Consider the following 18513-nt stretch of genomic DNA (forward strand, 5'->3'; position numbering starts at 1 on the left):
TGCATACCAGGTTTTCCGGTGACCCGGCCGTTCTGCAGTGGTACAGCAACCGCAGCGACGGGACATCTCCATCCCTCCTTCAGGGAATGAGGGTTACCATATGTAACCGAGACGTTCCCTTTCAGTGCCATGGGTGCTGCCCCTTCCAGTGCCCTATGCGAGCCATCTGTGCCCCTATCAGGTTCTCGACCGCGTCGCCAAAGAGGCCAGTCTGGGATACAGGGGCATTAAGGAACCGATCTTTGTCAGCATCCCTCATATCAACCAGACACAGCCAGAGATGGCGCTCCTGGACCACAAGGGTGGACATCGCATGACCCAGTGAACTCGCGGTGACCTTTTTCGCTCAGAGCGCGAGGTCAGTGGCAGTTCGGAGTTCTTTCAGAACCTCCGGATTGTGACCACCCTCGTGCAGGTCCTTCAGTGCCTTGGCCTGGTGCACCTGCAGTAATGCCATAGCGTGTAAGGCGTAAGCAGCTTCCCCGCAAGCCATATAGGCACTGCGGGTTAGACCAGATGAATGCCTACAGGCCCAGGAAGGAAGTACTAGGTCTCCCCGCCAGGAGGAGGCGGACTTAGGACACAATTGCATCACTACCGCCCACTCCACCGGGGGTATCGCCAAATAACCCTTCGCTGCACCGCTGTCGAGGGTGGTGAGGGAGGAGGAGCCCACCAGCCGGTTTCTGACAGTAAAAGGTGCCGTCCACGACCCTGCTACTGCTGGAAGTGGTTCCCGTCTGTCGGCCATCAGAACAGGCCCCAGATTGAGGCAATGGCAATGGGACTCCGCCCCACTGAAGGTAGCGGAGTCTGGGTCGCAACTCTGAGATGGTCATCTTCCCGCAGTGGGAACATGACTCATCCATGAAGGCCACCTCAGCGTGCTTGATGCCCACGCACGCAGGGCAGTGATCGTGACCATCACCCAGTGACAAGTGACGACCGCACCCAGAAAGCATGGGTGAAACGGTATTCTTATAAGGACGATCCGTCGTCTTTACAAAGATGGAGCTCTTTAAGAGAAATTTGCTCTTTAGGAAATGCTCTTTTAGTGCTGAGGCGCACAGGGGAATTGGCTGCTTGCACTACAGGGGGTAGTGCAGCCTGAAATGCGCAACCCACTCGACTCGGGAACGACCACCGCTGAAGCGCCGTCTCGCCAACACACAAAGCTTTCGAGTGCATGCTGAACTTGTAGTTCATAACTAAAGACAGTTGACCAGAACGATACTGTCATATAGGTTTAGAAAGACATGAGGGTGAGTTAATGATGAGAGAACATTCATTTTTGATAAAATATACCTTTATTTAACATGAAGCAAAATATAACTTACAGCAAGATACCTCAGGTTAATATGGTAAATACTGTAACTAACAGATATCATCATACTTATCCAGTTGCTTGATTGCATTAAGAATTGCGAACTTTTGCATTAAAAGTTTCCTAAAATGTTGTTTGAATATGCAAATGAGAAATTAATTAAATATACACTTGTTTACATACATTTTCAGCCAGTTCAAAATTCTTATTTCGTTTTGTTGTCATATTAGAGTCAGTGGTTTTTACAATCAATCAATCAATCAATCAATCAATCAATCAATCAATCAATCAATCAATCAATCAATCAATCAATCAAATTATTCTCAACATTTTTTGGTGAATAAATGTTGTATAAAATCAAGCTAATTATGTATGAACAAACCTTCAGAATATAGATAAAACAGTCAAGTTTGATGGTTTTTGAGATTTTGGCTCAGTACATAAATAGTGCTGGACAACAATTTATCGCGATTAATCACATCCAAAATAAAAGTTTTTATGAACATAATATGTGTGTGTGTGTGTGTAGTGTGTATATTTATTATTTATATATAAACACACACACATGCATGTATATATTTAAGAAAAATATGTATATTAAATATATTTTTATATAAAATAAATTATATGAATATAAATATAAATATATACATGTAAATACATGTAAATATTTTCTAAATATATACTGTATGTGTGTCTTTGTATATAGATAATAAATATTCACAGTACAGTACACACACATATATTATCGTCATACTTTTTTATTTATGTTGGATGTAATTAATCACGATTAAGCGTTACCCATCACTAAAAAAATAAAAAATAAACATTAAACATTATTATAAATAAACACTTCAAATAATAAAATAAACAATTACAGGAATATTTCACCCAGAAATTAAAATTGGCTGAACATTTACTCACCTTCAAGCCATCAGAGATGTACATGAGTTTGGGTAACGCTTTAATTTAAGGTGTCCTTGTTACATATGTTACATGTACTTACTATTATAATAACAATAAATTATACATAATTATATGCAAGTAACCCTAAGCCAAACCCTAACCATACCGTAAGCACGTGTAGTTAATTAATATTACTCAGTACTTAAATGTGTATTGATAGTGTAACAAAGACACCTTAATTAAAAGTGTAACCTGAGTTTGTTTCTTCATCAGAACAGATTTGGAGAAATGTAGCATTACATCACTTGCTCACCAATGGATGCTCTGTAGTGAATGGGTGCCGTCAAAGTGAGAGTCCAAACAACTGATAAAAACATCACAATAATCCCCAGGTAATCCACAACACATCAATAAATGTCTTGTGAAGTGAAAAGCTGTGTGTTTGTAAGAAACCAATCCAATGCAAACTTATTTACGTCTTGGATGGCCTGAGGGTTTTCAGCCAATTTTTTTTATATTATTGAACCACTTATATATTTGGATAAAAGCGTCTGCTAAATGATGAAATGGAAAGTACAATTGTGTGCATTGCGTGCTATTCCTTGAAAAGTATATTTTAGATGTTTTATTTCCGCTTGTCTGAAACAACATGTTATGAAAAGCCAAACAACCCAAACTCCCAAAATTGACCAGTGCATGAAAAAACATGTTTTTACCTTTAGTGTCCTGCCTTAAACTCAAGTGTCCTCTTGTGAAGCTGAAGAAGCTGCACGTTTCATAAGTGATGACCCATTTCACATGGACTTTTTGAACTATTTGTGCACTCATCTGAAGCAATGCAGTGACCCAAATCCCTGCAGTTCGATGTTGATGAATAATGTGTACTCAGGCTGCGACTTGCCAATAGTATTTGTGAAAAGGAATGCTAAACAAAGCATTACGACTTTGGGTATCATATTGCACAAATAATAAAACAGTTTCAACACAAATGTTATAAATATTCCTCATTCCTTGTATGCATAATGCAACATAAACACATATGTGGAGATACTATACTAGCCATGCATTTGCATTTTAGATTCATTATCCTACTCATTAAATGCAGCGGTGTATCTAACAAGTATGCGGCACAGATGATTCATGATTCATGCAAACTGACCAAATAATAGGGAAACTCATCCTCTGTGAAATGAGAGATAGGTGTGGCCTGAGGGAAAATCTACAGCCGACCAATTGCAAAGCAACTGTTATGTTGGCTGGCAAGACAGAGGTGCCATTCCAAACTCTGATTGGCATGATCCAGGAGCAGATGGTGGAGGGATGGCATCCAAAACTGGCACCCAGAACACAGCATGGCTCTTCGACAAAAACAGCAAAGTCCGTAAAAGTGTAAGACAAAAGAAAGGCTTCACGGAGATCCGCAAAACTCTACAACTCAGAGACATACTGGGCTGCTTTAAATGTATTACATTAAACACAGTAATATCAAATTAACTACTTGTTTTGACATCCTATTTGTATGAGTTAATTTGATTGAGAAAAGTAGAGGCAGTATTATCTTATGAAGTGGTCGTTGGTTTTCCTGTTTGAGTTCTTTTGGCTGTGTTGATATCAGCTAAAAGTATTGCATTTAACTTTCACACGCTATAATAAAGGCCACACATGGCCTCAGACGAAACCTCAATGCTTCTGGGAAAAACCAAATGTTGTTTCCCTGTTTTTAATTGCTACTTCGGTTGATTTGTCTCTTTGTTTCGCGTTTCTTCACTAAATCATGCTCCAGACATGTTTACTTGTTAAACATATTGGGATTTGCTTCGTGATCGTAACACTTTTGGAGCGGGAATCAGATTGAATTGACAAATGATTCAGCTGTGGAGACGTGTCCCTTTAGGTTGCCTGAGCTTTTAGTCAGGTTTGATGTTGAGTTTGAGCTAAGACTCCGAGCTCAAGACAGAAAGTCACTGAGAAAATGGCTTTAAATCATGGGGTTTTATCCTGGCAAGTAATTTGACAAAGCTTCTAGGGAAAAACACTGAATGAAATGACTGAATAGAGCCCGACAACAAAATGAAAAGTGTATCCTCGGCAGACAGAAGTGGGATTCCCATACTGCTATTAAACATGATTGTGTGTATTTGTATTTTGCAGGGACATTTATATTTTAACATCTGCTTTCTCTGTTTTTATGAAAGTGGAGAATGTATTAGAAAATAAAGTATTTAAGTCACATTGGAACTTTGACTGCGGTGTCAGAGAGTTGTCCAAAAAAAGATTCAAAAGCGCAGCTAAGAAAAAAAAAATGCCTATACTATAAAATGGTTTACATAAGTCTGACAGCTTATATCATATCCAGTGTGGAAAAGAGACCAGTGGGGAAGAATAATGAAATAAAAGTTAACAACAGGAGAAAGTAATATAATTGTCAGCCATCACTGTTCCTGTAATCTTCCATTTTCTAATCTGATTTTATTCCTTTTAAAGTATTAAATTGCTCTGAAAAATAAATGTAATAAAATCATTTTTCACCACAAGTAAAAACAGGCAGGGATCAAATATTCTGCGGCTGTTTCAGATGTGGAAAAAAAATAAAAATAATACAAATGTATGCTTGTAAAAACTTTCAATCAGACATTAAGCATCTAAAGATCGTGATGTTAAAGTGAATACTTTTAGACTCAGTTTGTCTATGAAAAGATCAAATTGATACAAACAAAAGCAGTATATTTCACAGCTGAAATGTGTTAAATTGACATTTAGAGGCTTTAATTCTTAATGTCTAATATTCATGTCTTAGGCATGCTTGATGTGCAATGGCATTTAAGTTTTTTTTTTTGTACAAAGCTGACTATTGCTATTTTAAAAAGAGCAAGAACTAGCAACTGTAGAGCTGTTCTGATTTATATAATAATTCATTTTTATTAATTATTTTTAGGCTTTTAATGAAAATAAGTTATTTATTCACTATTTAATTATGTTACCATGAGTTACTTAACAATAAACTTAAAGTTTACTTAAAGTGACTTATTGTTAAAAAAAAAAAAATGAATTAATAACAAAAAAAAAAAAAAAACATTTTTCTAATTGAAAAGTGTTTTAAAAATAACTTTTTCTTTTTAATGAATGTATTGACCTCTAATGTAAAAAACAAAAAATGATAATAATAAAAAAAAATAAAAAACATATTGCAATAGTTATGGCTCCATTTTACAAGTTCAATAAATGAAAAATCCACCCAGTCCACTTTATTCATCTCCTGTGAGTGTTTTTTATTTTATTTATTTATTTATTTATTTTTTTTTTCGAAGCTTAAGTGATGTTTACTTCCTTTCTAAGTGTCTCTTGAAAGTTGTTCCAGTCGGTTTATGAATGTTGTCTGTCCCAGGCTCGATCAGCCTCTACAGGCCGGCTCTCCACCCAACAGCTGCTCAGACTGGTTTTAGTGACAGCATGCAGCCTACATACAGAAAAATTAATATTAATGCAGTCAATGTCCGAGAGCTACTTGCTCATTCTGATGACAGTGCAGTTTTGTGAATTAAATGAGAAAATATAAGATTCCAGGAATTCAACAAATAACAGAGTGAACATTAGTAATATTTCACATTATTGTCAAGCTACATAAATATTACAGTTGTGAAGAATAGTTTCATCGTTGTGGTATGAAAGCATATTTGTGGCCATCCATTTATCTTATAGCTGCTCAAATCTATGCTCAATATTGTACTTTGCAGTTTATTTCTTTATTTTTTTCTTTTTATAACACTTTGTTTAATAACACTAAAAATGTAACATATGCAGCAATTAAACTTGCATTTTCAATTTCAGTGTGCAGTTTGTTTGTTTTTTTACTGAGTAACACAAAGTGTGTTTGCAATTAGCTCACCAAAATCAGTATACTGTATGTTATTAGTATAATTTAGCTGGACAGTGTAAGTTTAACCATAACATTTATTTGCCCAAACAAAACCATGTGTTTATTCTTCCAGCTGTAGCTCAGGCTTTCTTGACGTGACAAATGTGTAGAGCTTAGTGCTGTTTTTTAGGCAAATGAAGTGCATAAATTCCGCTATGTGACATATAGTAACTGGAATTTGATGAGCTGCCTCATGTGTTTTTGTCTTTCCTTCAATTTCCGAGAGATGACATGACCTCTGTTGAACCTGCTGGTCTAATAAACGGCGCTGTCTGGTGTGTAGGACCCAGCGAAAAAGGGAAGCTCCCGGTGATAACTGAGGAGAGAGAGAGAGAGAGAGAGAGAGAGAGAGAGAGAGAGAGAGAGAGAGAGAGAGAGAGAGAGAGAGAGAGAGAGAGAGACTCCTCCTCGTCTCCGGTGTCAAACTTGACATCAGCCTCTGAGCCGAGAATGGTAACTTGTGTCGGAACAGAAGCCCTCACATGAGTGGCATGCTTCATGGAGTTATGTACCTTGTTTTGCCCCCTCAACAGCTAACATGGATTCCAAAACCTTAATACTTTTCCTTTTTCTCTTCACGTTTATTTCCAGCGCAGAATTCATTATTCATCCGTCCAATGAAGGTAAGATAACGTCTGGAGCGCGAGACATATTCTACCGCATCTCTGCTTCTCCTGTAGCGTGTGATAGACTCTGTCTTTACATTACTGCCAGCTGACTTGCGCTGGACCAGACAGGGGAAATGACATCGAAGTGAATAGTTACCTGCTTTGCAGTTTAAGGTTAAACGCTCGCTCGTTCACTTTATATCAGAGCTGCTGCTCCAAATGAACCGAATCAATAATATCGCAGTTCTGCGTGAGACGCATTGAATTGCTTGCGCGGGAAATTTATAGAAAGATGTCGCTGCAAATCCAACTTTAAGTGCTGTTTATTATTGTTTGTTAAGGTTGCTTGAGCTGCGTGATAAAAGCATGTATTGAAACGATCGATCGGCTGGGAAAGCACGAACGCGCAACGACTGCGCGCAATATCCAGTCCGAAAATCAACTGGGCATACCGCATAATCTTAAAATAGGCTATATGTATGTAAAGGCTCTTTGTGCATTTGATGCATTTTTTTAAATTTCTTCATAATGAAAAAAAATGCTTAAATGATTTTGTGGTAATCTTGTATGGAGTCTAGTTATAAGACATATTTACATGCGCTGTAAGTTTGTGCGCCGAGTTTATTCAGTTGCACTGCGCTTTTGTTGTAATACGTGAAATACTTCAACTTATTGGATATGCTTTGCTTCAAATGCGCCCTTTGGGTAAGCAGTTATTTAAGCTATAATCGGCTGACTGTCACATATGCAAATATCTAATATTCATTTATTTATTTATTTATTTTTTTTTTTACTTAAAGCGCACGTTGATGTTAACGTAAAGATAAACAGAAGTGTTTATATTAACTGTTATAATCTGCGGTTGGTTTTATGAATATTACTCAAAACTAATAGGTTACATTAGAGTTTATTGATGCCGACGTTGTTCCAGTTATCTCAGTTGTCTAATGCTAATCACACGATTAGTTATTAACTTATATATATTTGCACATGTGTTGACATCTTGCTTTAAATTTTCAATCACATATGAGCTATTGGTTAATCTGTACAACTACAGTAAAGGCCTACAAACTGGTGAAAGTTCAAATAAAGTGATCAAGTGACAGTACAATCGTTTTTAAAGTCAATAACTTAAAATCCTAAGCATATCAAGACAGCAAAGTTAGGTACAGATGCACTCTCTCTATTTTTTTTTTTTTTTAACAAAACAGTTTTTATTTGTAGGACACTGTATTTGTATTTTGACATCTAAACGTCCTTTGTGAAGCACTTTAAAAAGCGGCGGGGTCGAGATGTAGATGTAGGCCTAAATAAGGGGTGTGTTTTATGCTATTTATTTTTATATTTGCTTTATATGCGTGTTCAGCCCGTTTTTATGTGTCTTATGTATATCTCTAAGCGTTTTGTTCACAGTGATTAGCATTGTTTGACCCGTTCAGAGCTATAAAGTATTTTTTTCTATAGTCGCTCGGGAGGAAAAAAGAGACGTGAGACTTTTTGTCTATAGCCCATCTATAGAAGTTTTCCTAAGTATTGTCATATATTCGATATATCGACCTGTTTATTAGCATTTCCAAAACTTCAGTTGCTCTTGATTATATTTGGCCTAATTAGAGAGAAAAAAAAGAGAAAAAGACATTCGTTTATCTCATTCAGTACTGTTATGAAGCGATACAAAAGATGAAAAGATTCGTTTAGTGGTGGAATTTATGTTCGAAATGCAACACATTCAGGTCAGTTTGCTATTATTGGGTTTAGAATTGATATTTTTGAGATCTGTGTGGAAAGATGTGTTTTTATGCTGTCAACACAATCTTTCTGATGCTTCACGACGCTTTAGCTGTCTGTTCTGAGGAACCGAGCGACTTTTCTCTCTGATTATGATTTATGGGCTGTGAATTAGGCCTACCTTTTGCTGAAAAAGTATGTAATGGGACGTGTTTTTCACCAGAGAGTGTCAGTATAGAGCCGCAGCTATTGATATCATTTGGAGCAAAGTGCTTTCTTACAGCTTGAAGTCGCCTAATCAGCTCAGCTGTGGTGTTTATTATATCCTTACATGATCTGAATTAATAAAAATAGTAGTTTTTATTATTATTATTAGTAGGCTATTATTATTAACTAATATTGGACGTGTAAAGCGTCAGAGGCCAGTTTGATGACCTTTAGGTAATCGCGGCTCACCTCCCGAAATTCATGCATTGATGCATTGTCATGCCTCGATTGAATTATGATTTGAATTAAAAAGTAGTAGTTCAACTATACATTTCATGTTCATATTAACCCCCTTTCTTAGAATAATACATTTACACAACGAGCATTAATTCAGAAAAAAAGAGTCTTAGAGACTCATAAATCCTTTCGGAGTCAATATGTGATTTGAAAGATATAGCCTATCGATGCGAAGCGAGACTGAGTAGCCTATTTCCCCCCTTTTTCTGAAAATAAACTCTAGTGGAGTTTGAAACGTATTCATCTTTTTTTATTTATTTATTTATTTCATTTTAATAAGATTTCATCACGTAACTTCGCTTGGTTAACAAATCCCATGGACCTGATTCTTGACCTGACACCAATGACTTTTCAGTTCAGACGCTTTCTTCTGCTCGGGCTGAAACGGGTCGATTTACTGCATGGGCCGTGCACTTTAACCCTTAACATCAGGCCGTAAAATAGGGATAATAATAATCAAAACTTTAAAGTAATGTCTTTATTGCATGTAATGAATTTTAGTAACCAAATCCTTGTGGAGCGCATCTCATTGCGACCTTATTCGTGTAAACGTAATAAACGTAAGCCCGAAACACGTTACTGTGTCATTTTTAATTGAGCAAAATTAAGCATTGAAATACATTTTAAAAGCTACAGCTGGGTTTATTTATTTATTTATTTTTTATTATTATTATTTTTTTTAACGATTAAAAAGTTGGGGAACAATATGGAAAACCCTAGGCTACTTAACTATAACCTACAACATCTAAAAAAATAAAATAAAATAATAATAAAAAAAAAATAATAAAAAATACTACTAATACTACTAACTAGCTTAATAAATAAATAAATAAATAAATACATTTTGATTGACCGTCTGACCAGTTGACCTCTGTAATTTAATATGTATTTACATATCAATATATGTAATGTATGTTTAGGTATTTTCTGAATTTCCAAGCAGCACAGTAATAGTCTAAAAATATTCTTGAGTATTTTTACTCCATTTTGTCTATAGGCTTTGTTTAAAAGCAACAAAGTAACTCGAGGCCTACTTACACTGTTCTGTAGAAGCACACAGCATGAAATCTCACTTTTATTTATTTATTTATTTTTATTTTTTTCATCACAACAAAGTTTTGTTTATCTTTTTTCTCTCTTTGGTAATTTATTATTTTTCCCATTTTTGAAATACAAATTACGTTCTGTTTCTAATTTTGAAAAAAAAAAAAAAAAAAAAAAAATCAGACTTTAAATATACAAATTAAACTTCACTGTTTTAAAGTTTATTTAATAAACAGTGGCAATTTTCTTAATCAGTAGCAGCGAGTTTAATGCCATTATATTTTATTTTTTTAATAAACAACACATGGCACGAAAAAAAAAAAAAAAGCGGAATTGATATCTTCTTTTTTTGGATCTGGGCACACTGCCTAGTGAAACATACTTCTGTTTAAAGAAGCAAATTAATTTCTCTGCCATTTAGCCTGGCCTATGTGAGTCACGTTTGTGGTGGGTAAACTTTTGGGAGCAGTCTAGTGTAATGCATATCGCCTATCCTGTCGTCCGTATAGGCTACTCACGACAGACAGTTTTCCGAGCATGTGGGATTACAGCGAACAGTTGACCACATCCTTACACGCCGATTTCAACTAAAACAACACTGAAATATCTCAGGAAATCTTCCCAAAGCCCATCAGCATCAGCTCCAGAATAGAGCATCTGCCAAAAACATAAATACAGACGTAAACGAATCATTCAACACAACTACGTTCCTAAGGTTTCCATTTTCTAACTTGTGGCCAAGATGGCGCAGTACGCCAGCCACAGCGCTCCTCTCGCTCAGACTACGACATGGTGTGGTGTGATGTCACGGTGCACTAGTTTCCAGACGGGACGGCTGATGTTTTTTAGACATTTGGAAATGTGCTTACACATACAATCGCATCCAATGCATACCGTATCATCAATATAACCGTAACGTGTGTGGTTGTGCTGATGGGTGGATTTTGGACGGAGATGGTGGACAGAAAAGCTGCAAGCATTCGGGGGGGCACCCTGAGACTCGACTGAATTATTCATGGCGTAGAGGTTAATACTTCATTGCCATCGTGCCACTATGGGCGGAAGCTTCGATCAAGCTGCAGGACCTGCAATTTGCTATTGTTTTTCCAGTTGAATGTGTTTGTTTTTGGTTTTTCGGATAGTTGAGTTGGGGAATTAGTAAACACAGAGCGCCAAATCCTGACAGCTCTTGAATCTAAAACCCAAAATGTGGTTTGACTTGTAAGGAAGCCATAAATCATAAAACTTACAAGTACTGACCTCTTGGTTTTGGGCTTCGTGGCGACCCTTAGTGAAGATAGACCAGCTGCAGGGGAGGATCTAGTGTGGGTGAGAAAAGGGATCATTGGAGCAGCAGTGGATATTTTGGACACACATATCGCGGCCTCTTGTTCTCACTCGAAAATCCTTTGAAAATAATCCGCTGTGTGTCTTATACACCCACAGTCAGATTTTAATAAAGCCAGGCATCAGCTCCTCTGCTCTCAGAGGACCCGGCGGTTCTGAGGTGTTCAGACACCTGACTCTCATCTTAATTCAATAACAGATTTAATTAACTACCTGAGAGGTGAAGAGGACGGTGAGGAGAGAAGGCACTGTGCCATTTACGGGCCATATGGTTCTCTTAAACCCATGCAAATCTCATTCAGATCATAATCGACAGCCGTGATCACAGATATGTGTAACGTTAGTGGCTATTTTCTGCGAGTGCTGTATGCTATTCTCCTGAAACACAATGAGATCTTAAGAATTATGTGACAAGGCAGTTGTAAAAGGCCGATTTGTAACACACTACATTTCTTCACAAACAAGATGTTGGAGCGATGATACTTATTCAGCATGTGGGCTGTTACAACATAGCATCCACTTTTCTAAAAGTGAATTTTAAATAAAAATATGTAAGAATTTTTATTTTATTTTATTTTATTTTATTTTATTTTATTTTATTTTATTTTATTTTATTTTATTTTATTTTATTTTATTTTCCCTAGTTAATTTTATATGTTCCTGCATTGTGATGAATTAATTTTCAAAATTATTATTCAGTGATATTCAGTGTAGTCTGTGAATATAATGTAATAAAAGCTGCTCTATTATTTATTTATTTATTTATTTGTAGATTAAAATGTTGCTTAAATTAATTTTCACAACGGGAAATTTCCACTTACCTATAGTATTTCATGTCAAATACCCATAATATGATATAAATGTGAAATTATGATGCCTTTGACATTAAACAGCCTACTATAATTAAAGATATGCATTTAAATTAAAAAGCATCATTTCACTTTTATATTGTATTATGAGTAACTGACATTAAATACTGTAAGTATATATATATACGTTTAAATTGTTACCCATAATAAAATGTAAAAGTGAAATTATGATGCTTTTGAATTTAAGTGCATATATATATATATATACATATATATATATATATATATATATATATATATACTTACAGTATTTAATATCAATTATTCATAATACAATATAAAAGTGAAGTTATGATACAATTAAATTCAAATGCATGTCTACATATAATATGATATAAAAGTGAAATTATGATGCCTTTGAATTTAAATGCATGTCTATACTTACAGTATCTAATGTCAGTTACTCATAATATGAAAGTGAAATTATGATGCATTTGAATTGAAGTTAATATCTGTACTAGTATTTAAGGTCAATTACTCATAATACAATATAAAAGTGAAATTATGATACATTTGCATTTAAGTGTACATTTTTATTTCTAGGTTGATAGATAATGGTAATGGGGCATTTTCAATACAGATTTCTTGTCTTTGTTAAATTTAATATTATGATCTCAATGTAAATTATGTGTGATACTATTACACTTGGCATTTGTACATTTATTATACCATAGATTTGTAGTAATTTGTGATTTGTAAAGGAAAATGCGAACAAAATTACAGTTGCCATGTACTGAAAGTTGCTTCAGCTAAATAAGTAATTCGTCATTAGTCACATAACCATTACATTTCACACTGAGCTGTTCATAGACAGTTTGTGAATGAAACATTACCATTGTCTCTTTCACGCCACTGTTAATGTGTGCGATCAATGTATGAAAGGAAAACAATAGCTATAGTTCAGGGATGATACATTAGAGAGACAGAAAGCCCTTGGCAGCCTGTGGTTGGAATCCTAGATTATTGTCTCGCTCCTCTATTGATTTAACTGTTTGGTCTGATGTGGTTGGTTGGATGAGATGGCCGTTAGATCAGCTGTTCATAATCAGCCCTCTGTTTTGTGCTTGATGCTACGTTTTTGGTGGAGAGGGTGGGAATGACGTTGGCTGTGATTTCCTTCTCTTACATCTGCAGAATTCGCCTCACCCATGTAGCTTTCTAATTTTATGGTCTCAAATTTCCCTGGTCGGCTCAATTTGAGATGTGGGCTCGGCTCATTGAGAAATTTAAATTGGAACCAACGGAGCTGGATGTGAGCTGCCATTATCTGACATAAGCAGATAGCTTTATTATTGTTAATAGGGATCATCTTCAGTATGAGAACAGCCAGCTGTTTGGCTAGCGCTCAGGTGTGGTGCCGTTTTCTGCTGGAATTTGATAATGGAGTCTGTAACAGACTGATATATAGTTTATCCATATAAAATTATGGATGCACCTGTCTGAATTTATACTTATCGTGATCTTAAAAATATTCTCATCTACTGAAAAAAAAAAATAATATTAAATCAATAAAAATAAATAAATAAATAAATAAAAAAAAACTCCAAAAATTATACACACGCATATAAAAATTCCACATATAATATTTCTCTTTACAAAACTAAGATTTGATTTAATTGAATTGAATTGAATAAATAGCAATAAGTAAAATTGCCCTATCGTATGATATTCTCTACAAAATTAAAATACAATTTATATTGATAATTCAGTCAAGTAGAAGCTATGAATAAAATCATTCATCTAATTGTTTAAAATTTTCTATTTTTATTTGTAATTTGATGAATGAAAAACAATAGACTATTCATAGAAACTAAGCAAGTTTTTTTTTTTTTTTTTTAAAGTACAGAATTAAAGATTAAAAATAATAAGCCAATATTAAACAGGTTATTTTGGCTCAAACTTCACATTGTTCCCATCAATATTCCATTAAAATCTGCTTACTTGTCATATTTTAGTCTCTAAAAATGAATTTAATTTAATTTAATTTAATTTAATTTAATTTAATTTAATTTAATTTAATTTAATTTAATTTAATTTAATTTAATTTAATTAATAGTTCAGTGATAATGATTTATAATAATAATAATAATATAATTATAAATAAAGTAAATAAATGATCAAGGTAAACAATGAAAGTGTTGAGCATAAATGTGAACTTCAGTAAAAATCTTAAATATTAGATATTATTTTTTTTTTGGTCATTACAATGTTAGATTTGCCCAGTGTTATTATTGTTATTATTATTATTATAAAAAATATATATATATATATTTTAACATTTTGATTACTTCTATTGTTCTAAAATCTGCAAAACAATAAATGCATCCATGATAATAAATGTTGAAGAATGAGCAAGTGTGTCCAAATTTCTGACTGGTACTAGGAACAAATTCTTACGTTTAGAAGGTGTATTGGCCCCGACTCGGACATCATGTCACGCTTTGTGATAGGAAAATAAATACTGGCAATAAAGTATATGTTTCTAGGCTCTTTTAGAAAAGAAAGGTTTATGTCATCCATGTCCCATATGTCCATTTGTGGTTTGGCTGGATGTTTTCTGGCCGTCGCTGTAGGGAGAATGAGCGACACAGCTATTAGTAGGGGCCATAGACGCCATGCTGAGTGGCCCACATGTCAGCTGGGATTATGCGTTTACTGTACGCCGATGGAGGCTTTTGTTCTCTCTCTTTGTGCCTGTAGAAGCCTTGCTCAATCAAACAGGAGTCGTTGTTATGAGAGCAGGAGACACTGAGATGTCAAGAGCTTGTCACGACCTTCCCCCGCTGTAGCACGCCATGCAGCCAGCCAGCCATTTTTAATAATGCAGTCATTTTTCCTTGCTGTCATCTCCCGTTGTTTTAGTTTTCATTTTCCTTTGTTTTATTGTTGTTTACTTCATTTTAGTTGATTGGATTGGACAAGGATTTGATATGTTTGATAAAAATGAAAATGTCTACACAAATAGAAATAAATATTGAATACAAAGGCAGATACAGATTAAACAGTGTATGAGTTAAATAAAACAATAACATCTGAGAATTTTCAAATATTTATACTGCATAAATTAGAAAAACATTAATAAGCAAAATATAAATGGGAAATAAAGAATTTGTGTTATGAATATATTTGTTTTCGATTTATATTATTTATAAATAAATAAAGAAATCTTTTAAATATGGTAAAAAAAGATATTTTATGTCTTCAAATAAATAACAAAATAAATATGTTGTTATTTAATATATTTATTTAGGATCGATCAGTATGACTAAAGTAATCTGTTATGAGTAGTCATATATCACATTAACAGGATTTATCATATATATGTATATCATATTATAGTCATTTTTGTATAAATATTCAATAATAAATATTTAGAAAGTGAGGAAGTGAAATAAAAATTGCAAAACATATTTTTAGGACAAAGTTAACATAGAAACTATTTTGGAACAAAATGTATTGTGAAAAAAAATGTTTAGTAATTGAATTAATAAAAGCTGTTATACCGATAAAGTAATTATATTAGTGAGCAAATGTAGTGTTTTCCTTTGTTTTGAGGTGACATAGTTACACATTACATATATGTTTATTGATATAACAGTAAATGATGCAATGATTAGTAACATAGTAATTTATTTTTTGTAATTACACAGTAACAACATCACTTTAAGGTTAAATGTTTAAAAAAACAATCATGTTCTAGCTATAATCTTTTATCAACACAACACTTTAATATATTGAATCCTTTCAGATGGTGCTTGTCAGATAAAACAAAGCCTTTGTGATTTGTTTGCCTTGTTAAAGATGCCTATCAGTGAAATAATACTCGGAAACACACAAGATCAGCGATGGGTCAGATGTTAAAGATCCCGTCATGCACGAGGTAACGAGGGTAACTTTTCTCCGGCCGTTAAAGCTTGTGCAGCTAACTGAAAAATACTGGTTTGAAGGATGAGTTCGTTGACTCCATTGTTAGTTTAATTGGATTGTGGCATAAAGCAGTGCAGCTGAGTAAATACTGTGTTGATGGGTCTAAAAAGGGCTAGCTGCTTATTTGTTTCTCTCCCCTTCTCTCTTTTCTACAGTTAACCTGTTGGACTCCAAAGCAAGCCAAGGGGAGCTGGGCTGGATATCATCCCCATCCCATGGGGTGAGTGCTGCAGACCTAATCCATATTTTTTTAGTGGAAAAGAAGAGAACAGAGATTTCATGCTGTGAGGATATTGTTGGGGAGCCAAAATGTTGTGTGCCATTTTTGGGGCATTTAATATTTTGAGTTAAGTTTCAAAAAACGAATATGATCATTTAATGTGATTTTGTTTGGATAATTTTACAAAGTATTTAGGGGTTTGACAATAAATGTATATACACTAACATCAATTATAGTTGATAAACTGATAAAGTTAGAATTACTAATTACTAATTATTGATTTTAAATACTAAATGATTACTTTTTTAGTGTTTTGTAAAATGGTCTTTTATACTCACCAAAGCTGCATTTATTTTAATCGAAAAATACAGTAAAAACAATAACATTGTGAAATACTGTTACAATTTAAAATAACTGTTTTCTAATTGAATATATTTTAAAATGTAATTTATTCCTGTGATGCAAAACTGATTTTCAGCATCATTACTCCAGTCTTCAGTGTCACATGATCCTTCAGAAATCATTCTAATATACTGATTTGCCAAAACATATTTTATGTTTCTAATTATTGAACACTGCAAAGAAACATGAAAAGGAATGTATCACGGTTTCCACAAAAATATTAAGCAACAAAACCTCAACATTTATAATAATAAGAAGAACCATTATTAATAATTGAGCACCAGTAATAATTGATAATAAATGAGCATTAAATATGAGAATTATTAGCACATTTACATATATTAGCATATCAGAATGATTTTCGAAGCATCATGTGACACTGAAGACTGGAGTACTGATGCTGAAAATTCAGCTCTACATCACAGGAATAAATTACAATTTAAAATGTATTTCAGTAGACAAGGTCTTTTAAATTTATATTATATTTGATCAAATAAATGCAGCCTTGGTAAGCATAAGAGATTAATAAAATAAAATAAAATAAAATAAAATAAAATAAAATAAAATAAAATAAAATAAAAATAAAATAAAATAAAATAAAATAAAATAAAATAAAATAAAATAAAATCTTAGTCATTCCAAAAGTATATATATATATATATATATATATATATATATATATATATATATATATATATATATATATATATATATATATATATATATATATATATATATATAAATACAGACAACATATACAGTATTATGAACATTATAAAACAAAATTTGAGAACACTAAGCCCAAAGGTATGTTTTTCATGTCAGTGCAGAACAAGTCAAGGTACTTTATTTTTGTTGTCAAAACCTCAAGGTCGCAACTTCCGATAATAACCATGTTTATTTGTCAAGCTGCACAGGTACTGGTCTCAAGGGTTACTCGGACCAAACCTTTCTTTAAACTTTATTATGTGTTAAAATGACTTGCTGGCAGTTGCTAAAGGTAATCCAGTAATTTGTTCCATATAGCTGCCAAACCTTGTTTCCCCTCGTTCTTTTTTACTGTTGGCACAGTAAAACCTGAAGCTTTCCTTTCTTATAAGCAAGGGAGAAGAAAAGGGAAGGTAAAGAAAAAGAAAAACATGAAGCAAAAAAACAAAAAGGTCATTTGCATTTTATATTAAGTGCTTTTTAATGTAGAGTGCGTTTATGGAAAATTGAGTAATTGCACTAATTTGCTAGATTAATTTCTAAACGTACATAAGTTCAACAGAGAAAGCATCATTAATCTTTACAATAGCCATAAAGGTGATTTAGAATAAAAAAGGAAATCCCTCGCAGATACGCGCTGAATGCTCTGGGATTTATTAAGTCAGCATGCAGCCGTTGTCACGATTACAGCGAAGATCAGGTTCTCAAGGTGAATTAACTCTAATTACTCAGGACTTCTCCCTAGTTTGGAGCGATAAGCATTTTGCCCTGAAAGCTATGCCCTCAAAAAATGATTTCAAATAATGTGCCGCCGCAGAGCGCTGACACTGACGGATGGGCCGCCCGCCTTCTGCCAGTGTAAGCACAAATCGGCCCGGTTAAAGCAAATTAAGAGCTAAAGCCCATCGGACGCTCCCTGTGCGGCCGCCCGCTCAGATAAGGCCAGTAAATATAAACCGGCCCTGCGCACACAGCTCTTTAAACACGCATCGCTGTTTATTACAGCCTCT

General features: G+C 34.1%; 1 protein-coding gene across 1 annotated transcript in view; it reads left to right on the forward strand.

The window, feature by feature from the left end:
- Positions 1-6528: 6528 nt before the first annotated feature.
- LOC109098602 (ephrin type-A receptor 3-like) overlaps positions 6529-18513 on the forward strand; it is a 123459-nt gene continuing 111474 nt past the window's right edge. Inside the window, exons 1-2 of the mRNA XM_042730766.1 lie at positions 6529-6769; positions 16329-16393. Coding sequence (XP_042586700.1) covers positions 6685-6769; positions 16329-16393 — 150 coding nt within the window. The 5' untranslated portion in view covers positions 6529-6684. The remainder of the gene's footprint in view (positions 6770-16328; positions 16394-18513) is intronic.

Source organism: Cyprinus carpio, chromosome B9, assembly GCF_018340385.1.
Source record: "Cyprinus carpio isolate SPL01 chromosome B9, ASM1834038v1, whole genome shotgun sequence".
NCBI classification, from domain to species: Eukaryota; Metazoa; Chordata; class Actinopteri; order Cypriniformes; family Cyprinidae; genus Cyprinus; species Cyprinus carpio.